Genomic DNA, 27,008 nt, shown 5'->3' on the forward strand with positions numbered 1-27,008 from the left:
AAAGCCAAGAAAAAATATTTCCATCCAGCAAATTGTTGGAATTCAAATCCTGGCCAGTGTGGAATAACAGTGCTCGTAAGTAGTAATAATGGCAAATGATGCAAGAAACCAAGTTTATATAGCATCAGCCAAAAATAAAATAAAAAAAAAAAAAAAACCTACACAGTTCGCCAATCCATACCCTCCAAGAATTTGTTTAGTTCTTCCTTGAATTTATTCAAGGCATCCACTTCCACAACAACAGATGAAAGCCTGTTCCCACAATCAACCACTGTCTGAAGACAAACTTCCACACATCTACCCTGCAACCTTCCTTCCTCAACTTGAATTTATGCCCCTTCATGTGTGTAGTCTCAGCAAGTGGAAGTACAGTGCAACCTAAGACCTTCACTACACATTTAACAAAATTATCTCAACAGCCAACTACCCTCAAAATATGGAAGCACTATGAAGTTAAACTTATTGTTAAAAAAATCAAGCCCAGTATCAAAAAGACCACATGCAATATCAACTGCATTTAATCTCCAGGAAGTGTCTGAACACTCTCACTCACTCTCTCTCTCTCTCTCTTCATAGATTGCTATGGTCAAAAACTCCTAAAAGCTATATTCACTCATCCTAGGAAAGAAAACTGCAACTATTACAAACTTATTGGAATTTTGAAATTTAGGTAAACCACCTACTGTCTCTTAAAACTTGCTTACTTTTCAGGGCTTGAGCCATAGCTCTGTATGCTCTTCATGACTGAAAGAACCCTTAACAACAAAACAACTTTGTCTTATTTCTAAATACAAAATCAGATCTCAATTCATCATTCTTTACCTATCATTGAAAAATACAATAAGATTTATTTGAAATCATCTTGGTATTCTCAAAAGTCAATCTCTCCCTCCACATCCAAGATAGACCTCTGTATCGCAAATCACAAGAATATCACAAAAAGTTTCTTCATCTCCAGGGTTGCCAACGAGGGAAGGGGAGTATTTTCTACTACCTTTTCTGCAATGGGACTACTCCCTCAAACTGGCAAATAATCATAATGCTGACGACCTAGAAGTAAAATGAGTAGAAATTATCAAAATGCTTTGATCTTTTCACCACTATTGCACCTTAGAGTTTTTCCCTGAAGAGATGGAGGCCTCAGCAGTCAAATTCAAACAAGCAAAACACACCCTGAAAGTGATTATGCCATCATAATGCTTCAACTTCCTTTCACCTATAAACTTAGACTTTACAAAACTTCAACCATAAATTATGGATTAATTTTTGAAATGAATCACTTTTTCACCACATGGATAATGCAAAATTATTTTATTAATTAGGTACTTTGACCTAACTTCAACTTATTACAAAGGTGATATTTCAGGAACCTTGCAAGATCCCATCATAAGACCATACAGGGCAGGACTATCTAATTGCTGCAAGTCTTAGTTACACAAGCTGAGACAAGCTTTTCTAAGAATCACAGACTGCTGTGAATCTTAGACAAGCTTGTCTCAGCTTGTGTAACTAAGACTTGCAGCAATTAGATAGTCCTGCCCTGTATGGTCTTACGATGGGATCTGGTTCCTGGCCAGGTTCCTGAAACATTACCTTTTTAATAAGGTCAGGAATTAGATCAAAGCACTTAATAAACTAATTTTGCATTATCCACTTGGTAAAAGAGTGGTTCATTTCAAAAATTAATCCATGGATAATCACCACATAGCATACTTTATAAATTATATTTAGCCATAAAGGTTTTTCAATTCCACAATATTCCTTTATTAAACATAAAATTGCCACTGACATTTCAACACCATGGACCTTGAATCACATTTTTCCCACATGAGAAGTTCATAGCAAAAAATCGCTATGGCAATATGTGATATCCCAATACCACCACATTTCACAAGTTCTTTCATTTTGCTCCTATGTCAACAAATGAATGCCTCCCAGCCAAAAATTCCCTAATTTCCCTATAAAAATTCCATTTTTAACTCTTTTTAAATGAAATGAAAAAAATGTTGAGGTGTACTTAGTATACTAAGAATAAAATTTTATAATTGGCTTTTTTTTGGGGATTTTTTTTTTATCTTTGGTTTTTTTATTCTTGATTTCGTCTTAATTTTTCTCTTCTCAACATTCATATTATGCACTAAAGAAAACACTGAAATAGCCCTACACAGTTTCCTCAAATGAGTGTCATAAAAAGAAAAGATTATACCACATTTCAGATACAGGCCAAATCTGCTACTAGAAAAAGTGACGTTTATACATGCTTTACTTTGATGCTGAGGTGAGTGCACATGCACTTGAATTTATGTGTAACAAATTCTGACAAATTTGGTTTAGCATTGGATAGACAAGGAATTAGGTGTTAGGATTATAAATAAAGTATCAAACCATAGAAAATCTTCCAACATGCCCCTTGGTAGCATAAGTTCAAAGGGTTCCTGATGATACGTTTATGCAATAAAGATAATAAAGATAATATTAATGACTATGAAGCTTATTTTTGAGAAACAAAGCATGTGCACGCATCAAAGACTGAGAAATATCTGTTACAACATTCATGATTTTATAAGAATAAACTGTTTCTGTAAAATTAGAAGTAGAAAGATTTTAAATATTTTTATTCTACTTTGATTTCATCACTGCTGAAACACAGACCGCTGCTATACATTCTCCTTTTAAGTTAATGACTGCTAGGATTGTCTTATGGCTACTAAGTTATGCACCTGCCCTCTTTCAAATTAACTCACTAAAGGCCACTTTCAAATTAACTCGCTACTACATATGTCAGAAATGTCATTGTTTCCTGTGTACCTGCATTCTGTAGTGACAGTGGTACACCTGCAGCCATTCTCTTCAAAAGTTCTGAATGTTAGCAAATCTAAGTCCACAAAATTTTATATTACTTCATATAACTAAAATTTGCAACATTTTTCAAAACGAATTATCACAGAAAACTTTATCCATTTCCCATGCATTCCCTATAAGGTTATTGTAAAAATAATTACTCTTAAATTAATAATAATTAAAATGAACCTACATCAACTGGTTGTGGTCCTGTTATCCTCTCAGACGGAGAAGAGAGTTTGCCTGATGCAGCAGTATGACCATGACTACCCTGATTGCTACCCGAGAGATTTAGAGGTTGTAAGGGAGTTGATGAGCGATTTCCTTGTCCAGGTGGGTTTCCTAATAATGTTAAAGCCACATACGATCCCGCTGCTCCAAAAACAAATAAGAAAAAAAAAGAGAGAAAAAGAGAAAAAAATTCAACTTAGAAATTTATTATGAAAAATTATATTAACCAACTTGAATTTTATCATAAGTACAGCTGCAATTAATTTATTTAGTATATTATAAAACTATTTCACAACTAAATTATCAGTGCTTTTAAAAATAAGGTAAAAAAATCGGGCAAAAGTGGTAAGAACAATAAATGTCCCAGTTACATTTTTCCAAAGAATCAATGAAAATACACAGAAGGAATACACTTTTAACTTATGTAAGGTCTAACATCTGTTTATTTAAATTTGGTTGGAAATTTCATATAAATGGAAATCAGACATTTCATCAATGTTCTTGGAAATTCATCGGTGATTGCTGTCATTGCTACTTCACTTTAGCACTGTCATGTTGGATAGACAACTTGTGTAATCAACACCAGCTAATTTTTGTAAAATTGGACAAATGCTAACTTATTACGATTTTCTCTTGTAGAGGATCTGTGTCCTCATTTTGAAATTAAAACAATGGTTTGATTTTAAATCAAATGAAAATAAAATATTAAATATATAGGATATTAAGAAATATTATAGATATTTTAGAAATTTTTTTGCAGGAATTCTCCTACTTGAGATTTTTCAGGAATAACTGCATCCAGATAAGGTATAATTAGAATAGATGAGAATATTATTAAAAGACCTGCCTGAAGATAGATGACCCCTGTAACAGGACAAAGGAATGAAATAAAGCTTTCACCTTAAATCCATGCAGGTCGAATAATTGGAAGTATAAAGGGAGATAAATACCCGAAGATTGATGGGGGCTTTTTGCTTATGCTATCTTCAAAGGGAAAGTGAACACATATTGAAGGCTGTATTTATATGGCCTAGGTATGTTCCATTGCAGTATTTCAAAAGCACATGGGAGGGGGGAGGGATGTTTAAGAAGATGAAAGGAAGAGAAGGAGGATGGAAGGAAAATTCCCACCCCGTTGTATTTCACTAATAGTTTGGGAATTTGAAAACTTAGAGATTTAAAACACCTTAAACGTTTTTTGGAAGGATTTGAAAGTTTCTACTCGGAAATCCAGGTACGTGACTACCCCTGTCCCCATTGATATAGGTTCTTTGGGGTGGGAGTTATGTTTTGTTATTAAATTTGAACTTGTAGGATATTTGTTTTAGATCCTACTCCTCACAAAGTATTATTGTTTATGAGTGTTTAATGATTGTTTGTTGAACCCAAAATGAGAAGTGATGACAAAACAATGAATAGGCCTCCCATATGTAGAAATGTACCAAACCTTTGAAAAAAATTTTCAAAGATTCTGGAGTAAACTTAGCCTTTGGCAGCTCCAAGAAACTATGGAAATACCGTAAAAATAAACAATAGATTTTAAACAAACACAGTTTATGCAATTCCTTCCACACATGGACTACGATTGTGTGCACACACACACACACACACACACACACACACACACACACACACACACACACACACAATCGCAGTCCATGTGGCAGACAAAAAAAAAACTGAATCACCTTAAAAAAAAGTAATATTTGTAGTGAAACGTATAAGATATTGTTTAATTACAGTCATTTTGTTTGTTGCAAAGCAAAGGTATTGCGTCAGATAATGCTTCTATTGCATCAGATAGTAATTGCAAGGCATTGCATCAGCTGTTTCTATAAATACGGCATTGGAAGGGTTATACACGCTCATTAGTATCCTGTTTTGTGGAGGTGTAAGCATGGCTCCATATGTTCAGTTGACACAAAGAAAAAAAAGTGTAGCTGTTGCTCTGTCCCAGGAAGGGCTTTCTACACGTGCTATCGCTGATAAAATAGGCTGCCAACCAGTCAGCAGTATCCCGGGTGCTGAAATTAAAGCATGAAACTGGTGATGTGAAGAGAAGACCTGGATCAGGCCGTAAGAGAGTAATTACGCCTTCCCAAGATCAATATTTGAAATGGTTATGCCTTCGTAATCGCCATGCTAGTGCTCCTGATCTAAAACTGACTTTGAGATGGCCTCTGGTGTTGAAACAAGTGCACAAGCTATCCAAAGAGGGCTTTCAGAATGTGGTCTACATGCCTATCAGCCCAAGAAGAAGCCTTTGTTGACCCAACAAATGAGAAAGAAGCGACTTGCTTGGACTAAAATGCATGTTTCATGGACAAAAGAGCAATGGGACACCGTCCTCTTTTCTGACGAATCGAAATTCAACCTGCATGGCTCGGATGGGAAGCGATATGTCAGAAGACAAAAATCGGAGGCATACCATCCTGACTGCATAACACCGACTGTAAGGTTCCCCGCTGGTCAGATGGTCTGGGAATGCATACTAAGCAAAGGGGTGGGGCGAATTAAGTTTATTAACGGAACAGTAAATGCAGAAACCTACATTGCCTTGAAGGAGTGCCTGAAATCCGTTATTAGGGATCACCACACAGACATCCAAAACTGCGTTTTTCAGGTGTGGCATGATGCTGAACAGGGCTCAGCATCATGCCACACAGCAAAATTGGTAAGTTTTATGCTATTTAGATTTAATAATGTGTTTGTCTTCTTGTCTCACAAGGCTTAAAACAACTTACACCAATGTTTTTCATTGTTTTTGTTCCTTAAGGTGCAGTTATACCTCAGAAATGCTGGCATTACAGTGTCGGACTGGCCCGACAACAGTCAGATTTGAATCCTATTTAAAATTACTGGTACATAATGTCGTCTAAAATTGCTTAGAAGAAGCCAACAAGTAAGATTCAGCTGCAGGAGAGCATTGTAAGGGCTTGGTACCATGAATTTGGGCAATCGTACATCCAGAAGTTAATTAACTCTATGCCAGATCGTTGCAAGGTTGTAATTGCAACTCGAGGAGGAACAACAAAATATTGAGAATTTATTTTGCTGATTTACAGTACATAATACTATTACGTTAACTTGTCATTTCAGTTTGTACACGTAAATGCAATAAAACTGTACATTTGGTTGTCATGATTGCCATTTGCATGATTTCTCATATTTCCATTAATTACATATTTTACACTTTGGAAAGATATTTATAGCAATTAGGTATATCAGGTGGAGTCTTTTTAATAGATTTCATTCACAGAGATATATATTCCATCTAACAAATGCATTTCGAACATTTTTGCAATCCACAATGCAGCGCAAAACACATTATTTGCAAAATTCACAAGTGATGCGGTTTTTTTATCTGCCACTGTATAAGCAGCAAGAGAACACAGTTATATACGAGAATCCAAAAGCACAAAAGCAGTTCAAAAGTAGCTTCAAATAATAAAGAAAATATATACTTCCAATTATTTGCCATGCATGGATTTAGGGTCAAAGCTTGCTTTCAATCCTTTGTCCTGTTACAAGGTTCGTCTATCTTTAGGAAGGTCTTTCGGAACAGTGAATGCAGAAATGGAATGGTGAAGGCAGAAATCCTATTCCCATCTATTCTAATTATACCTTACCTGGATGCAATTATTCCTGAAAAATCTCAGGTAGGAAAATTCCTGACAAAAAATATCTATAATATTTCTCAATATTTCTTAAAAATATCTATAATATTTCTTAATATTTCTTAAAAATATCTATAATATTTCTTAATATTTCTTAAAAATATCTATAATATTTCTTAATATCCTATATATTCTATGTAATATTTTATTTTCATTTTATTTAAATTCAAAATGAGGACACAGATCCTCTTCAAGAGAAAATCAAAAGTTAGCATTTGTCCGATTTCACAAAAATTAGAGGGTTTCGATTACACAAGTTGTCTGTCCAGCATGTCGTAATATCAAGTTTTGAGATAACAGAATTCCATAATGTTTTTTAGCACTGCCATTGCTAAGGTTACATATGTTGCTTTGTAATGGTGAAGTAGCAACAATAGTAATCACTGAGGAAGTAATAAGAACATTTCATGAAAAATATTTTCATCTGTATATAATTCCAAATGTAAGTATACAGATATTTAGATATCATGTAGATTAAAAGAGCTTCATGTCTTCTTTTAACGTATTGGCTATGCACCTTGCACAGGTAATAATTATGAATTATTCAAAATATGTCTATAATTAAATTCAAAGTCTGAAGCGGGTCATATGAACTATGCGTAGCATGTCTAATTTGAAAAGACTGCTGAAACCATATAACAGTAAACATTGTTATAATGAAATTGAATGGAGCAATAAAAATTTCTAGTGTAATGCTTATAATATCATTATACAGTATATGGAGCCTTTAAATTTTACATTTCTATTTTTCCCCAAGAATCATGTGCAAACGGAATTCATATAACGGAATTACGGGTGCCCATATATTCCATTTTGTTGTATCACAAAGAGAAGAAGAGAGAAATAAAAAGATCGCTAATGATGCAAAATGCGATTTTCCAATGCAAGTGCTACACAACTTCAAGTTATGCACTTAATATGAGAGAGAGAGATCATGTGCTTCAAACAAAATAAAAAAAAAAATTCAGTGAAGGATTTAAAAAATAAATAACTATTCTTTAAGGAATTCACAGGGATGAGAAATCTCTTCTTTCAATTTCTCACACATAATAATAAATTGTTTCATTTTTGACATAATAAGTCATGGGCTTGATGTATACAAGCTGTACAATAAAACAAGAGCGTGGTGTTTATTATGTATAATTGTACATACTGTCTGAAGAGAATATCCATTTTTTTAAATATAATCTGCTGTTGAATACTTATAAATCCATACAAAAAAGGATGACATTTCTCCCTTCTAAAACTACTGCTCACTCAGTAACACACAGTGCTAACTACCATTGCTAATTACAGCCATTTAAGCTGGTCAAGGGCAATTGTGTGAACCAGTGACCAGTTTGAATTTACCTTACAGCAGATGACACAGAGAGAGAGAGAGAGAGAGAGAAAATGCTTAGTATATGGGTATGAAATAAAATAAATTATTTTTTTTTTTTGTACATGTAAATTAAGTTACACTATTTAAAAAAGGATTAACCTTGAAACTGTGTTAGTTTTTCTCTAGTAATTAATACAACTTTGCCAAGACATTAAAAGATGAAAGATAAAAATATTTGGTAAAATCCAAATATATGATACTGCTAATCACAAACTGAAAGTTAGCTTCATTTGTGTTCATTAGATAGTCGCTAGTGTTGCTATACCTAACGTTTACCCAGTCCTAATTGAGTGACAGAGGATCATTTTTTCATGTAATATTATAGGTTTTTGATATGCTAATTTAATAAATGATGATTTAAATTTTTTAAATTTTTATTTACAATTACTGCATTTATTGTATGCAGTAATGATTTATGAATCATTACTGCATACAATAAATGTCTATATTACTGGATAGAACTAAATTTTATCTGCTGGTGAAGCTCCATCTCCTGATGAATCTGTTACAGCTGTTTCCCTTGATGATCCTCTGGGGGTATATTGCTCGGGTTTTTGCACAAATTCCAGCAGTCAGAGCTTGTTCTCCTTAAAAACATGTTATGACTGTTTTGTGCTATTTTAATTGCTGCAAACTTTTTTTTTTTTCTCCTCATATTACAGTCATTTTGAATTTTGAACTCGTGGGAATGGAAATTGATTGTCTTTTTGATTAATTAACATATTAAATTGTTTGACAAATATTTTAAGTCTTAGTAAAGTTGGTTAGCTTATTTTAAAATTTAGATAGTGATGTTGTAAATTACAACTGCTATTGTATTGCCGTTTTGGCACGAATATCGTAACAGGTAACTAGTAGTGCATTTGAATAGTAAGGTTCAATTGGGATAAGCAGCTCGAAGGTTCAAATCACTCGTCAGGCTTATATTTTTTTGTTTTTAGCTAAGAAATTTTACTTTTTAGTATGGATATAACTTTTTTAAAAGTGAAATCGTAATGGTATAGCATATATCTTAAACTCGACAGCGCAAAGTATAATGTAAAACTTGACAACATAATAAGTATCACTGCATTTAGAAATCTATTAGCTTAGTGTAGTATTGTCAGTTAAGCAATCAATTCAATTAATTTTATTAATTTTTATTGTTGATCAATTAAATTGCATATAAACAGAAATTATGCCCCAGACTAGATCAGCAAAGTAGCAGGATTATTGTGGATTGGGGGGGGGGGGTACCGAAGGGGACAATTGACCTAAGAATCACGGCCTAACAAAATGTGCAATGTTCGCCAATCTCTCTGGAAGAAATTAGGCACCAACTCAACATTCTGCTGGGTGTTTAGGAGTTTTAAGAGCACATGTCCTCAAAGGAATTAAAAATGGGGGTTCCATTAAGCTCTCGGCTGCCCAACTTAACGCCAGAGCTCATAACTGTGCATCAGGCAACATAGTGACAATCGCCAAGGCAGAATGTGCTGGTCCCACAGAATGTGGTTATTGATGGTGATTCAACTGTCAAAGAAACGGGAAATATGCTGTGCAAAAATGATAAGTGAAATGGGACCAGGGTGTCTGTAGATAACGCTGTAGAGTAGATATCTTTTAAGAGCACAAAAGGTGATATTGTTGTACACATTGGAACTAATGATATTAAGAGGAGATCAGAGGACTTACTTAACAAGTAGTACAGGCAATGTTGAGAAAAAGTTACAAGTTAGGATTGAATTTGAACGTGTCTGCAATTCTGCCCAGACACGATAGGGAGGAGAACACGTTAAGAGCCTTGTCAATCGATTCAACCCTAAAGAGAATGTGCAAAGCTCATGAGGTAGAGTTTTTCTCAGTGTGGTCTGTGCTTATTAACAAGACTGTTTTTTACAGGGATGGGATAAACTTAAGTAAAATGGGGTGCAAAAATATTTGCTGATGCTATCAAAGCAGTGATAGGCTGGTCAGAAACCTGGTAGCTCGGGTGTGGGGGGAATGATATACAGCCGCAGGCAGAGGTGAAGGTGATTCTTGCACTACTTCTATTGGAAAATGCAGCAGTCTGGAAAGAAGGTGTCGGACATTTCAGGCCCTGCTGCAGGTCATCATGGAACAAAATATATGGACAGTATAAAGGTAACTAACAGTAAGAACATGTGTGTGCACACTAATGCTATGAGCATTGTAAATAAATTTGATGTATTTGAAGTATTGATTAAGTCATCAAATGCAGACATTATAGTATTAGTAATGGCCGCATGGTGCAAGAAAGCCTTTTGGCCGGTGCAGCATAAGCCTATGGCTTATGCTGCACCGGCCAAAAAAAAAAAAAAAAAAAAAAAAAAAACAAAATAAAACAATGATAAAAAAATAAATAAATAAAAATAATAAATAATAATAATTAATAAAAGAAAAGGAAATTAAACCTATCGTCCTATGCGCTTCCCTGACCCGAAGGTACTATCCAGATGACCTCTGAATTTCCCCAAACTGTCAGCCTCTACCACCCATGTAGGCAACTTATTCCAGAAATTTATAACTTGCTGGCTAAAATAAAACTTTCTGCAGTCCAATCAAAACATTTCCCCCCATAACTTGAATTTATGTCCCCTAGTTCTAGCATCATTTATAATCTTAAAAATTTCGTCCTCATTCATTTTACTGATGCCTCTAAGAGCCTTAAACACATCAATCAAATCTCCTCTAAGGTGTCTAGTTTCCAAACTCTGCAACCCACATATTCGAAGTCGTTCTTCATAAGGACGCCCTTTTTCCGATCTCACCAGGCGAGTTACCCATCTTTGCACCCTTTCAAGAAGCTCGATGTCTTTCTTTAGGTGCGGTCTTCATACTTGAACACAGTATTCCAAGTGTGGTCTAACAAAAGCCTTATATAATGGGATTATCAGATCCCTATCTCTACTTGCAAAAGTTCGATAGATCATCGATAGGACACCATGGGCCTTCCTTGCAACCTGTTTACAATGCTCAGAGAATTTCATGTCTGACCGTATCGTAACACCCAAGTCCCTTTCCTCCAGTACTGGGTTTAGTTGAACTCCACCAAGTAAATAAGTTATTTTGGGATTACTGTTTCCCTTACACTGTTGGATTAAAGCATAGCTGCCATTTTTCTGACCATTCCTGAAGTCTATCTAGGTCTCTCTGAAGAAGCTCAGCTTGACAGTGATCATTAACTACTCTACCAATTTTAACATCATCTGCAAATTTAGACATCACACCCTCTATCCCTTCATCGATGCTGTTTATGAAAATTAAAAACAACAGTGGGGGATCAGTATTAAGGACCACTGATGTAAGAACCCCACTTCTTACATCAACCCAATCTGAGGAATAGCCATTTATCACAACCCTCTGCCTCCTGCCCTGCTATCCATCTAAGGATTTTCCCAGTGATTCCAACCTGTTCCAGCTTAGCTTATAAAGCAACCGCTCATGTGGGACTGAGTCAAACGCTTTTGCTGAGAATCTAAATAAACAATGTCGAAATTATCCCTAAATCCAGCTCGTGAGTGACCCTTTTCAAAATAGCGAACCAGATTTTTTAAACATGATTTTCCCTTTACAAAACCATGCTGAGTATCCTTGAGAATTTCAATTCGATCCAAATGATCCTGAATTTCACCCTTGATCATTGCCTCCATGATTTTCCCTACCACTGAAGTCAGACTGACAGGTCGATAATTTCCCACTTCAACTCTTAGAGCCACCCTTATGTATGGGAGATACACTGGCACTTTTCCAATCCAACGGAATCTCCCCAGAGTCTAGTGATGCTCCGCTATCTAATTAGCCTCAATGGTTCAATGCACCTCACTTGCCGCCTCCGTTAAGATTATAGGGTAGTATTCCATAAACTCCAGGAGCCTTACTGGCCTGAAGGCTCAAAAGTTTTTTCATTAAATAATCTTGCGAAATTTCAATATCATTAATTACATATTTTTTCAACTTCGCTTACCCACAATTTCCCATTGCCACAAAAGGTTTTTCATTTGTAAATATCAATGCAAAATAACTGTTGAGTTCATCTGCAACGGCAGCTTGTGTATTTAATACTATCCCCTTTCCCTTACGTAGAGGTCCGATCTGGTTTGTCCTTCTCTTCTTGGAATTTATATATGTGAAGAATTCCTTATCCCCCCTCTTTGCTTCCGTTTGCTAGTGATTTCTCATAAACTGCCTTTGCCTGTCTTGGCAACCCTCCTCGTGGAGTATTTTTTTAAATGGTAAATACGGATTCGAGGCGTATATATTCATATAGGAAATATGAATTCACTATTCATATAGGAATAGCAGAGACCCATACTTAAATTCAGTATCACTCAGACATAGAGTGATGCTGAATTTGAATATGGAGAGTACAATGTATATAGGAAGGTCGCAGAAAGGCAGGAGGGATTATGATCTTAGTTAAGAAGCATGTTAAATCTAAGGCAGTTCATCCAGTCAACATGGATGACCAGTGCTATGCTGAGTCAGTCTAATGTGATATAAGCACTGGGAAAACAAAACTGAGAGTGGAGTGTATCATAAGCTTAATGACTGTGATAAGTATACCAAACAGCTATACAGAGAAATAGAGTGAGACAGTAAATCAGAATTGGGGGAGGGGGGGGTTAACTTTCCCAGACTTGTTGACTAATAACTTGTGGGATTGGTCACTTCATACACTGCAAGACTTTTGTAGATTTATTGGATGACTCTTTTCTACAGCAGTCATGTTAGACAGGCAACAAGAGATACAATACTCTTGATCTGGTTATCAGCAGTGATTGTACATGCATTAAGAATTTGCACGTAAGAGATCCACAGGTGGCAGCAATCACAGTGTACTAATGTGGAATTTAATTAAAGACGTGACTACTGTAAAGGGTAAAGGAAAAGATTTTTGCTTTCGTAAGGCTGACTACAATGGTCTCAGACAGTTTTTAAATTCTATGCAGTGGGACCAACTAACGACGTTACTAACAGCAAATTCTAAATGGGAAGAATTCAGGGAAGTAAGCATGAGAACCTACTAGGCTTTTCATACCAATGAAGAAATAGTGTTCAAGGCTTAGACCTGAACAAACGTTAGATGAACTACTGAGACAAGTGGGAGAGAAGAAAAGTGCATTGGATGCACATAAATTACTAATTCAGAAGCCTATGATAGATAAAAATTAGTCTGAAATCAAATCACAAAGGAGGTTAACCTTCTTTGTGATTTGAGTTCAGACGGGTTATGAGAAGTATCTGGAAAATAATGCAAAGAAAAGCAACAAAGACTTCTATGCTTATATTAACAGTAGAAGGTGGTGTGTGGTGGTGTGGTGTGTGGTGGTGTTTTCTGGTGCAAGGGCAACTTAGGCCATATTGCACCTCCCAAATCAATTGACTTTACATACAGGAACTGCTTGTACAGCAGTTAGAAACGATCATACATTTGAATTTGTTTTAAATAGAGAAATAATTCAGAGAGATTTGCTTCTTTACCTATGATGCTATTGAGAAACAGAGGTTGTTGCAGATCTGAGATGAAGCTAAAAGCCATTCATCGGGCGTTGTTAAACAAGCGACATTCAAGAAGTATATGTTTTACTGTAAGTGGTTGCGAGCAGTTTGCACACTGAGGAGGATCATTCCCTGTAAGCAGATGTAGATGGGTGAGGTGAGTGTGACCTATTCGGATTCTGGCTAAGATTACTTCTTCTTTTCTGTTTTTACGAAGGCTAGAAGTCCATAATTGTGGTTCAGGTTTTATTTGAAATAGCTTGTTATTTGTTTGCATTTTCCACAGAAGTGTCCATTGATGTTCTTTGTATATTATGTCTTTAATCAGGATATGGGACTAGATCATTTGTTGAGGCTATATTGAAAGGATGCTTTGCAGTATCATCTGCACATTCATTTCCTGGAATACCACTGTGGCCAGGGATCCAAGAAAAGATAACAGTTTGTTGATGCTCATGAAGCTGCATCAGCTTATGTCTTATGAGTTTTAATAAAGGATTGTTGGGTGAGGAAATGCCTTTCAAAGCTAAAATAGCACTTTGTGAATCAGTATATATTATACTTTTATTTATTGACAGCAGATATTTTTCGGAGCAAGCATAATGGCATGAAGCTCAGCAGTATAACTGCTACATTTGATTGGAAGTGAAAACGAGATAGTTGAATTAGGGAAGACGGCAGCTGCACCCACTTGATTGTCATACTTTGAACCATCAGTATAGATCTTGGTGAATACGGGGTACTTTTGTGTATGAGCATAATGTAGTTGTTGGATGTTAATCTTTGCTATGGAACTTTCACCCCATTGCTCAAGGTATTCATGAGAAGAAAGTATGAAGGTAGACCACGGGGGATCTGGATCTTTTGATTCTCTGAGTATATTATCAAATTGGATGTTCCAGCTTTCTGCTAGAATCTGTAGCCTGATACCAGCAGGCTGAATTGTTCTGGGTTTATTTGTATAGTGGGTTTTCCATAGAGGATTTCCAGGAGTGGCCAAACAGGATGAGTAGGCAGGCTTTTAATTTTAGCTGAGTAATTCATCAGCAACATTTTTCTTCTGATGCTAAGTGGAGGTTCATGAGCCTCAACGTAAAGACTTTGAACTGGATGTTCTGTATGCACCTAGGGCTATCCTAAGAGACAAATGTTGGATGGGCGCAAAACATGCTAAGGTGCTTTCCCTAGCTGAGTCATAAACAAGTGCTCCGTAGTCTACCTGAGATCTAATTAGGGACTTATATAAGTGGAGCAGGGTATAGCGATCTGCACCCAAAGATGTACTGGAGATTACCCGGAGTATATTCATTTTCTTTGAGCAAGTGGTTCTTAGATATTTTATGTGCTCCTGGAAATTTAATTTCTTATCAAAATTAGCCCTAGGAAATGAATACTGTTTACGATTGGTATAGGGTGATTGGCCAAGTGCAACTCAGGTTCAGGATGCATTCTGTGCTTTGTGCAGAAATGTATGGTTGTAGATTTGTGGCTTGATAGTCTGTATCCATTTTGTGCCATCCATAATTCAATGTTGTTTATGGATATTTGTAGATGCCTCTCGATATAGTTCATATTCTGGGAATGGCAAGATATGGTAAGGTCATCCACACAGAGATACGAGTCAACGGTGTTTGGAATGCAGTTTGTGATATTGTTTATTCGTAGTGAGACAGAGCCCTGTGGGACTCCTCCTTCTCGTATATATGTTTTTGAGATAAAACCTGCCAGTACTTAACTTGGAAAGACCTGTGTCGAAGAAAGCTTTGAATAAAATATGGTAAGTGCCCTCTCATATGAATAGAATGGAGATCTCTTAGGATGCCGTATCGCCATGTGGTATCAAAAGCCTTCTCTATATCAAGGCATATCATGACGAAATGTGATTTCTAATGAATGCATTCCTTATGATTGATTCAGCTTTTGTCATGAGGTCTAGGGAAGATATATTCTTTCGAAAACCAAACTGATTATTACTGATTATGTTTCGGGATTCAAGATACCACGTGAGACGATGGTGAACCATTTTTTTCAAAGTCTTACTCAAGCAGCTGGTAAGAGAAATTGGTCTATAATTGTGTGGAATCGAGTGATCTTTTCCAGGTTTCGGTATAGCTGTTATGTAAGAATGTTGCCAGGAGGTCGGAAATATATGTTCTGAGAATATCCGATTGTAAAGTTTCAGCAATAAAGATAGTGATTTCTGATTGAGATGTTGAAGCATTATATAGTAAATTCCGTCAGGGCCAGGAGCACTGTTTCTTGAGGTATATATAGCTTCTTTCAGTTCAGATATTGTTAATGGTTGGTTATAGGGTAAATGGTATGTAGCTTTGAAGTTCAGTTTCCTTTTCTCAGTTTCAGCTTTAATTTTTTGGAAAGACTGTTGATATGCGCTTGAGGCATATAATTCACAGAACACAGTTCCTAAGACATTGGCAATCTATCCAGGAGAGGAGATCTCCTTCCCATTCCAGTTAATAACAGAAGAAGGTGATACATGATATTTTCCATTTAGCTTCTTTATTTTTTTCCGGGTATCAGTATCTTTGTTGATTGAGGAGGCGAATTTTACCCACAAATCTTTTTTGGCCTTTCGCCGGATGAAACGAGCTTTGGCTCTCAGTCTCTTGAAGTTAATAAGGTTGGCAGTGGTGGGATATTTGCGGAAGGTATTCCATGCTGCATTTTTTTTCCTTTTTCACTTTATTGCAATCACCATTCCACCAGTGATTGGTATGCCGATGGTTTCTTATTTGAGACTGTGGGATGGCAGCTGTTACAGCTGTTAGTATCTGCTTTGTAATATATTCGGTGGCAGCGTCAACAGCAGAAGACATAATGATATCTTCATCAAAAGATACACGATTGGTAAATTTTGTCCAGTTTGCTTTGGAAAATTTCCATTGAGTTTTTGTTTGGAATGGGTGGTTTGAATGCTACAAATCAGCGGAAAATGATCGCTGTTTAGAGGATTGTCGTGTACTGTCCACTCTATGGTTGGGAACAGGATCGGAGAGCAGATTGAGAGATCGATAACAGTGCTTGACCCAGTAGGAAAATGGATGTAGGTGGGTAAGCCAGTGTTCAACAGTGTCAGATTCTCTCTATCAAGCAGCATTTCAATAAGTTCACCACGTCCATCTGAGACCAGTGAACCCCACAATGGATGATGTCCATTAAAATCGCCTAATAGCCAGATCGGGGATGGTAATTGAGAAATAAGGTTTTCCAGATCCTGAAATATGCATGGATGGTTTGGCAGAAGATATATCGAGACCACTGTCAATGTGATAACGATAACTATACGTGTAGCAACAACTTCTAATGGTGTTTTCAAAGGAATGTGATTTTTGACTGAAACGGAGATTTTTGGTGTTAAATTTGTTTATTGTAGGCACATAGCAGCGGGTTTGAAATGGTGAATTAATTCATAGATATCATCAATACTGCTGTGAAAACCTCTGCAATTCCACTGTATGATTTGTTCCATTATTTAGTTCTGTGGGTGGCTTATTTATATCTTTCGAGTTTTGATTTTTCCTTTTCTTGAAAAATTAGGGCGTTCTGAGTCAGTGCTTTCTTCCATATCGCAATCTGCATGTATTTCAAGCAGATCTTGGTTAGTTATGTCATCTGTGTCCTTGCTTGATAGACGAGATTGCTTTGCCTCAACAGGATCTGATTTCTGCAAATTATGCACTGCTTGACAACGGAGCGGTCTCTGGGATGGAACTGTTAGTGGTGTATTACTGCATTGGTCTACTACGTTTGGTGGAGATGGATGTTCGACCGAGAGAACTATCTGAGCCCAGTTGGAGATTGATGTGTCTGGCGGAATGGTCACTTCCGTCTGACATGCTACTGATTGGTGACTGTAAGTAGCAGAAGCATAAGTGCGTTTTGGCATACTTAATTTTACTTCTTTTCTTGCCTCTTGATAGGAAACCTTATTTTAATTTTATATTTTTGTATTTTTTTCCCCAACTTCCAGAGGTCGCAGTCTTTGGAATAAGCGGGATGGTTGCCTTTGCAATTTGGACACTGTGGAGTTGGTGCCTTACATTCTGTTTGTGTACGAGTTTTACACCCACAGTTTGCACAAGTTGCATCTCCATGGCATACTGTCTGGGAATGGCCAAATTTCTGGCATTTAAAACATCTTGGAGAGTTCGGGATATAGGGCCGAACGCGACAGTTTAAATATCCTGCCTTGACTGAAGATAGTAGGTTTGGAGAACTGAAAGTTAAAATTATACTCCGGGTTGGGACTAAATTGCCATCTTTTCGGATCATGATCCTTTTTGCTTGAGTGACGTTTTGTTCTTTAAATTTTCTTGAACTATTTCATCTTCGGGGACATTCAATAAATCCCATTCAGTGATTACTGCCTTTGAAGAATTGAGGGTGGTGTGTGGTGTGATTTGAACTGGGATTCCACTCAAGGATGTCAGGCGTAGTAGTAGCTCAGAGTGTCTAGAATTGATGGTCTCTATTAACAAATCTCCGGATTGAAGACGTTTCACCATTTTTAGTGAACCTGCAGCATGTTCGAGGCATCTCTGAATGGTGAAGGGGGAGAGCTTGCCGACAGGTTGTGTTGACAGGGAATGTATAATCAGGAAGGCTGGTAATTCCTGTCTGCCAGTGTCTTTCTTCATTCTCTTTGAGATAGAGAAGTCATGGTCAGTGTCGTGTGTGTCATTTAGTTAAGAGCTCTTCGGCTCTAAGCGTGGAAATTCACTTGTTTCCACTCTGCTCCTTTTTGCCCCAGGGATTGTCTTATCCCCCAGGTTACCGGCCCCGCCACGTGGAGGCAGGAGCGGTGCCACCAGTGACCAAGCGGTTGTTTAAATTAGTAGAGTTTGTTAGTAATATAGTCAATGCTAAGGTTGGAAAAAGGCAAAACAGCGCAGAAAGAGGAACTATAGGAAATTTTGGAATTGGTGAAAGAAATAAAAGAGGTGAAAGACTTGTGGAATTTGCAGAATCTCAAGGAATGTCAGTAATGAACACTTTTTAAAAGAAAAGGGTAAACAGAAAGTGGACATGGAAGAGTCCAAATGGATTAACAACTAATGAAATCGACTTCATCCTCACTAACAGAAGATATATTGTGAATGATGTTACCGTCCTGAATAAGGTAAATGTTGGAAGTGATCACAGAATGGTAAGATGTACACTTGATATAGATGTAGGAAAGGAAAGGAAAAAACTGACTCGAGTAAATAATACAAAGGTCTTTGAAATAACAGAGGAGGAGAAAAGGCAGTATGTACTGGAACTTAAGAACAAGTTTGAGCTTCTGCAGACTGCTCAGGACCAAGATATCGAGGAGGAATATTACAACTTTCTGAAAGTGATAAAGCCCAAGAAACCTATAGGGAAACAGAAATCCAAAGAAGAAAAAATTAGTCAAGAAACACTTGTCATGATGAACCAAAGACGACAAATGAAGAGCAAGAAAAACACTGACAGGGAGAAAATTGAGTATACTGAGTTATGCAAAGCCATTAGAAAGAGACTCAGAGAGGACATAAGAAGATTTAACACAAGAAAAGTAGAACAAGCATTAAGGGAAAACAAAGGATTTAAATCAGCAGCCATGAGCAGTAATACAGAAAGACAAATGATACTGAAACTGAAGAATAGAGATGGTGTACTTATAAACAGCAGAGAAGGCATAATTCAAATAGCAGAAGACTACTATAGAGAATTATACAAGGAGCGAGGGAATGATACCAGCAGTGGGGAAGATGGATTGCAAAGTAGCAACACATACGACATACCCGATATTCTTCCTGATGAGGTAGAACATGCATTGAAGAAAATGAAGAATCGGAAAGCCTCGGGGGAAGATGAAGTTACTGTAGAGTTGTTAAAATTGGGAGGAAGAGACATAACACAAAAACTGGCAAGGCTCTTCACAAAGTGCATTAGAAAAGGTGTGACGCCTAAGCAGTGGAATAATGCAATCATAGTTTTGCTGCATAAGAAAGGAGATAAATCAGAAATTGGAAATTATAGACCAATTAGCTTGTTATCCCATATCTACAAGTTGTTCACAAGGGTCATTACTAACAGATTAGAAAGAATACTTGATGAGAATCAACTGAAAGAGCAAGCTGGCTTTAGGACAGGATTCTCAACTATGGATCACCTTCACGTAATATCACAGCTAATGGAGAAAGCAAATGAATATAAAACACCATTATGCCTGGCATTTGTGGATTATGAAAAGGCATTTGACTCCATACAGCATAAGGCAATGTTTCGGGCACTGGAAAGACAAGGCATAGATACTCCATATATTATGATTTTGAAGAAAATATATGAAAGTGCTACATCCTTTATTAGACTAGACAAAGACAGTAGCAAATTTAAAATCGAGAAAGGAGTTCGACAAGGAGACACAATATCTCCGAAGCTGTTTACTGCTGCCCTTGAGGAAGCTTTCAGAAGATTAGACTGGTCGCAGAAAGGAGTCAATGTGAATAGAGAGTACCTAAACCATTTACGATTTGCAGATGACATTGTGGTCATAAGCCACGATCCCAAAGAATTAGAGGAAAATCTTAATCAGTTATGCACAGTTAGTAAGGATTTTGGACTAAAGATGAATATGGCTAAAACAAAAGTAATGATGAACAAGTATGCCACGGAAAGGGAAATAATGATTGAAGGAGCAGTAATTGAAAAGGTGGAGTCATATACTTATCTGGGACAAGTTATTAGCTGTAATAATGATAAATGGCTGGAAGTCAAGAGAAGAATAAATTTTGGATGGATAGCATTCAGGAAATATAGTCACATACTGAAGAGCAATATCCCAGTTTGTCTGAAACATAAAATAATAAATCAATGTATACTCCCCACCATGACTTATGGAAGTGAAACTTGGGCACTCACCAAAAGAATGGAAGAGAAGCTAAGAACTACACAGCGAAGAATGGAACGAATTATATTGGGAATCAGACTGTTAGATAAGAAGAGAAACACATGGATTAGGCAGCAAACTCAAGTAAAGGACATTCTTATCAAAACTAAAGAACTAAAATGGTCTTGGGCAGGACACATAGCTCGAAGACATGATGACAGATGGACTAAGAAAATAACAGAATGGTACCCAAGAGGAGCTAGAAGAAAACCTGGAAGACAAAGGCGGAGATGGATAGATGAAATTCATGAGTTTTTGGATAGTAAATGGATGGCCGGTGCTCAAAACAGAAGGAACTGGAAAGTTGCTGGAGAGGCCTTCATCCTGCAGTGGATTGAAAATGGCTGATGATGATGATGATGATGTTAGTAATAAATATAAAGACTAAGAAAAGAAAGGTGGATTTCCTTTCTTGGTTCTTACTTTTGATCTCTAAAGTGCAGAACCACTTCAAGTAAACAAAAGAATAAGCACACTAGAAAGAAAAAGTTATAACACTTTAGAGAGAGAACTCTATTATCGCAGTAAGAAAATCGCTTGTCACTATTGCTTGGCACTCGGGGCCAACAGTAGAAGGAAGGGATGGAATCACATTGGGCCACATAATGTCAATGGGTTAACTGTTGATGTCCCTGCTCATGTTATTAACAAATTGAATATCTATTTTAAATCTACATTCACTTTAGGAGAGAGGATGTCAGAATTTTATCAAACTCCAATGAGGAGCTAAACGACTTTGTAATAATTGAAAGGAAAGTGGAAGAAGAATTAGTAGTAGTAGCAGAGGCATGTGATGCAAGAAAGCAATCGTATGATTGCTTTCTTGATAGCACCAGCCAAATCGTATGATAGCACCAGCCAAAAAAAAAAAAAAAATTCCCATATCCATTCCCTCTAAAAGTTTGTCTAGTTCCTCCTTGAATTTATTTAAGGTCTCAATTTCCACAACGACAGATGGAAGTTTGTTCCAGCCATCAACTACCCATTGGCTAAAGGCAAATTTCCGCACATCTATTCTAGAACTGTCTTTCCTCAATTTGAATTTATGGCCCCTCAGGTTTGTGATCTGAGTAAGCGGAAGAATCCCATCAGAATTCAGCGTGCTCAACCCATTCAAGGACTTATACACATTAATCAGATCACGTTGCGGGTGCCTAGTCTTCAGATGCTGCAATTTGCAGATATTAAGCCTTTCTTGGTAAGAGCACCCCTTTGTTTCCCTCACCAATCTTGTTGCCCTTCTCTGTACTCAATCTAACAAATCCACATCCTTCCTAAAATGAGGCCTCCAGATCTGTAACACAGTACTCAAGGCGTGGCCTGACCGTTGCCTTATACAGAGGGACAATCACCTTTTCCCTACTAGCAAAATTCCTGTATATCATTGACAAAACCCCATGACCTGCTCTGGTAGATTGTCTACTACACTGCTCAGAAAACTTCATATCTGACTGCACAATTACTCCCAGGTCTTTTCCATTTTCTACCACCCTAACTGTAGTACCACACAGTAGGTACGCTTCTCTGGGGTTACTTCTACCCCAGTACTTTGCATTTGTCAATGTTATAAACTTCAGTTGCCACTTCTCAGTCCATCTGCCCAACTTTTCTATATCCTGTTGCAGTAGCACACTGCCATTACTGTCATTAACGACCCTGCCAACCTTTGTATCATCTGCATACTTAGACATTAAGTCAACTGTATCATCTGCATACCCGGACATAAAGCCGTGTGTTCTTTGAACACACACTACTAGCAATTTAATGTTGGAAATTGGAAAAAGTGAATGCTGTATATACTCATATACAGTGTACATCTTTCTACTGTATTCGCAAGAGGGGAAATTACCTAAAAATTGGCTTTGTATTCACTTCGATATGTTCATTATTCGTTGCAGAGTAATTTTTTAAACAAGGCTCATCAGAGGCTAATTACTGCGTACACCCAGTTTCTCCCCTCAGCTAGAGATGCAATAAAAGAGTATTTATCAGTGAAATGCTAATTTTGTCAAGTTCATTACATTATTTACAAAGTAAATTTTTGTAAACAGCACATGACATCCCTTTTTTGGTAGGGGCTGAACTAGACAAAAATATACATTAACTGACAAGTGATTTAAATAAATAAATGTTCTGTTTATACTCCAGGATGACCAGGAAGAGAAACTGTTGAAGTTAAACGTAAGAAAAGCACCTGGGGTGGATGGGATTTATCCAGTTATATTAAAGGAGGCGGCAAAGCAGCTAAGCAAACCCTTAGCCATAATTACGAGAGCATCCTTGGACTCAGGGGAGGTTCCGACGGACTGGAGATGTGTAAATGTATCCCCAATTCACAAAGGGGGTTCAAAGGGTGACACGAGTAATTACAGACCAGTTAGTTAACTTCTGTTCCGGGTAAAATAATGGAGTCGCTGGTTAAAGATGCATTGCAGGATCATCTAGACAAGACTGCAGCAATAATTCAGACACAGCATGGGTTTGTTAAGGGAAAGTCTTGTCTGACAAATCTGATAGGATATTATGATGTGGTTACAAAGGAACTAGATGCAAAAACTAATTTTGATATCATATATTTGGATTTCAGGAAAGTTTTGACACTGTTGTGCATGGAAGACTATTGTACAAATTGGAGCAGAATGGTATTAAGGGTAAGTTGCTACAATGGATAAAAGGATGGTTGAGTGGGAGAAGACAGAGGGTGGTAATTAATGGGTGCTGCTCTTCATGACCTAATGTTATTAGTGGAGTCCCACAGGGTTCAGTGTTGGGTCCACTGTTTTGTATATTTATCAATGATATTGATGAAGGTATATCAGGCTTAGTGTCGAAGTTTGCAGATGATACAAAGGTTGGCAGGGTTGTTAATGACAGTGTGCTACTGCAACAGGATCTAGATAATTTGGTCAGATGGGCTAAGAAGTGGCAACTGAAGTTTAACCTTGACAAATGCAAAGTACTGCATATGGGTAGAAATAACCCCAGAGAAACGTACCAACTGTGTGGTACTACACTTAAGGTGGTAGAAAATGAAAAAGACCTGGGAGTAATTGTGCAGTCAGATATGAAGTTTTCTGAGCAATGCAGACAGGCTGCCAGGGCAGGTCATGGGGTTTTGTCAATGATATATAGGAATTTTGCTAGCAGGGAAAAGGAGGTGATTATCCCTCTGTATAAGGCAATGGTCAGGCCACGCCTTGAGTACTGCATACAGGTCTGGAGGCCTCATTTTAGGAAGGATGTAGATTTACTTGAGCATGTACAGAAAAGGGCAACAAGATTGGCGAGGGGAATGAAGGTATCCTCTTATCAAGAGAGGCTTAAGTTCTGCAAATTGCAGTGGCTGGAGACTAGGCACCTGCGCGGTGATCTGATTGAGGTGTATAAGGCCTTGAATGGGTTCAGCACACTGAATTCTGATGGGATCCTTCCACTTGTTCAGATTACGAACCTAAGGGGGCATAAATTCAAATTAAGAAAGGACAGATGTAGAATAGATGTGCGGAAATTTGCCTTTAGCCAGCGGGTGGTTAATTGCTGGAACAAACTTCCATCTGTCGTTGTGGAAGTTGATAGGTTGAATAAATTTAAGGAGGAACTGGACAGGCATTTGGAGGGAATGGTGTGATTTTTTTTTTTGGCTGATGCTGCATAAGCTCATACATTTGCTTTCTTGCATCACATGCCACTATTACTACTACTACTACACAGTCAGAGGAATTAACAAGATAGAGAGAACATAAGAAACAGCACCATATTTAGCAGTCACGGGCATGTATACTTATGCACCCTCATGCCTGAACCCTCAGCTATGGAGAAATCATGACCATTTCAGCACTACGATAGGCCAGACATTTTGGTTTTAATTTAGTTTTATCAAAACAGTAAATTCTAGGGCATCAGAAATAAAAACATGGCAAATTAGTAAATCAGCAGTGCTGAAGTAATGAAGAAAGACTGAAATTTAATGAAAGACAATTGAAAAAAATTTAAAGATTATCAAAAGAGTTAAGAGTGGCAAAACAAAATGCTGTATATTTCACAAGTGTGAAATTCCAGATGGAACAATCTGCGGTTGGATGAAAGAGGAATTAAAATTGCATTCATTCAGTCTCTTCAAAAGATGAAGTAGGCCTCCAAAGAAAGAAAAAACTAGACTTTGCTAAAACAGTGATGTGGACCAATTACAACTGGTTTCTAAAGAAGCATAGTGATGGAGTACTAGTAAAGAGGTAATTTGTAAGTATGGGCACTTAAATTTCATAAGCTACTTGTTGGAGACAATGCACAATTAAAGTTTCTGAAGGGTGGCTTTGGAGATGGAAGGCTCATCACGGGATATTCCAGGTTAGTCTTGTAGGTGAATCTGCATTTAGTGACATTAGAGAAACAGAAGCATTCTCAAATTTTTCCATAATCTAATTCCAGATGGTGAAGTCACAGATGAAAAGTTGCACAACTGTGATGAAACAATGCTGTACCATAAACTTCTCCCCAACAAGTCACTGGATACTAAAAAAGAACCCAATAATGCAGGCATAAAAACCAACAGAGAGAATTAATGTATGCAAACAACACTGGAAGTCACAATCTAAAGCCATTATGTATCAGTAAAAGTCAAAGTTTCCAGTGTCTTAAGCACATCAACAAAATCTCCATGATTTATAAAAATAGCACCATCGCTTGGATGCTGAATGATATTTTTGCTTCATGATTTGAAAGTGAGTTAGTACAAACAGTGAGATGACACTTGCTTTCAGAAAAAATCTGAAGAAAAAGGCTCTGTTACTGTTCGATCACTGCTCAACTCATCCTTCAACTGATGTCATGAAATAGAAAGATGGAGATCAGAGTCATGTTTCTGCCAAGGAAGACGAGTCATGTTTCTGCACTAATTCACCCAATGGATCAGGGCATTATTCAAGCCTTCAAAGCCTACTATTGTGGTAAGCTAACTGCTGGTATTGTGGACTCAGAAATTCAAGTTCTAGAATTACTGAAAACATTAATACTAAAAGATGTTGCATACAATATTAGATTAGCATGGGAGGGGAGAAAGTAAATTCAACAGCAACTGAAAATGCTGCTAATAAATGCTTATTAGCAGCATTTTCAGAACAAGAAGGAAAGGGTGCTTGTAATGCATTTGGTGGTATTGTCGGAGCAAATGACCTGGCTGCTTGAATTGAGGTGGATGCAGAAGCTCCAGGTGCACATTACTCTTATCAACTGCCATCACTGGAGAAGATATCTTTAACATACATGTTGAATGATTTTTTCCAGAAACATTAGCTTTGGCTAGCTCCATCAGTGCTGTTTGAAACATGCGCTGATGGAGCTCCATCTACAATGGAAAGTCACATGGGATTTGTTACTCGTGTTAAGGTGGAAACCCCGAAATCATAACAATTCACTGTTTTTTTTTTTTTTTTTTTTCACATCAACAAAACCTGCTGATATTTGCAAACGGAACTACACGTGATTCTCAATGATGCAATATAAATTGTGAATTTCATATTTTCAATAAAATGTGTGGCAAGATAAGATCAAATTACCAGCCCTTACTGTTCAGCAAAAACTTACTGTTTCACCCTGATGTCCATTTGCCCTCTTGAGGGAAATTCTTTCATGAGTCACTGAACTAAAAACTGAAATTTTTCTATGGGAGTAGAAGCATGCATTGTCTGACTGCTTTGAGTATGCTGCATGACTGGAAAAGCTGGTTTATTTGGCCAACGTCTTAAGGCATGTGAATGAATTGGATAGACTTGTAAGACCAAAATTAAACTATCATGGACATCAGTAAAATAATCACTCCATTCAAGAAAAAACTTAGAGAGAAAAATTGGCTCAAGGCAAAACAGCTACTAACTCAGAATTGAATGCTGTGCTAGACAATTTGTCGCAAATAGTGCTCAATGATATTCAAACTATTTTAAAAGAAGCTTAGGAAGAAATTATATATGCCATAAAACATCAACATCAAGCAACACAGTTGGTTCAGGAATATACTCAATGTGAATGAAGTTGAAGAAGATATCCCAGATATCTTTCCCAACTTCAAAAAGAACTTGTCAATTTCCAAGGAAATCAAGTGCAGAAGTACTATTTATTAGCTTTGGACTACAAAGTTGTGTGAAATACCACACATTACAGTGAACAACGATATTATGGCACATTTCTATTTTACAAGGTAGACAACGATAGCATATCTGATAGCCAATTCATTAACAAAAATAAATAGAAATTTGCAAAATTTAAAAAAAAAAAAAAAAAAAGCTCTTTTCTTTTTTCAAAAAGATAGAGGAATTCTTTGTCATAAACTATACTATGACGGTGAGATGAAGAAAAGAATCAATCAAAAAAGATGGATTCACTGTCATAAATCGAGAGAGTTGGCAGCTATGTACTTGACTAAGAAATAAAGGTAGCAGGTTTGAAT

The 27,008-nt window shown here is 37.0% G+C and overlaps 1 protein-coding gene across 1 annotated transcript in view; it reads right to left on the reverse strand.

Moving 5' to 3' along the window:
• The window catches only part of RhoGEF2 (Rho guanine nucleotide exchange factor 2), a 764,869-nt gene that overhangs the window by 611,657 nt on the left and 126,204 nt on the right, over positions 1–27,008 (reverse strand). Inside the window, exon 6 of the mRNA XM_090384978.1 lies at positions 3,035–3,213. Coding sequence (XP_090241104.1) covers positions 3,035–3,213 — 179 coding nt within the window. The remainder of the gene's footprint in view (positions 1–3,034; positions 3,214–27,008) is intronic.

This window comes from Mastigoproctus giganteus, chromosome 11 (genome assembly GCF_048544385.1).
Source record: "Mastigoproctus giganteus isolate SK-2022 chromosome 11, ASM4854438v1, whole genome shotgun sequence".
NCBI lineage: Eukaryota > Metazoa > Arthropoda > Arachnida > Uropygi > Thelyphonidae > Mastigoproctus > Mastigoproctus giganteus.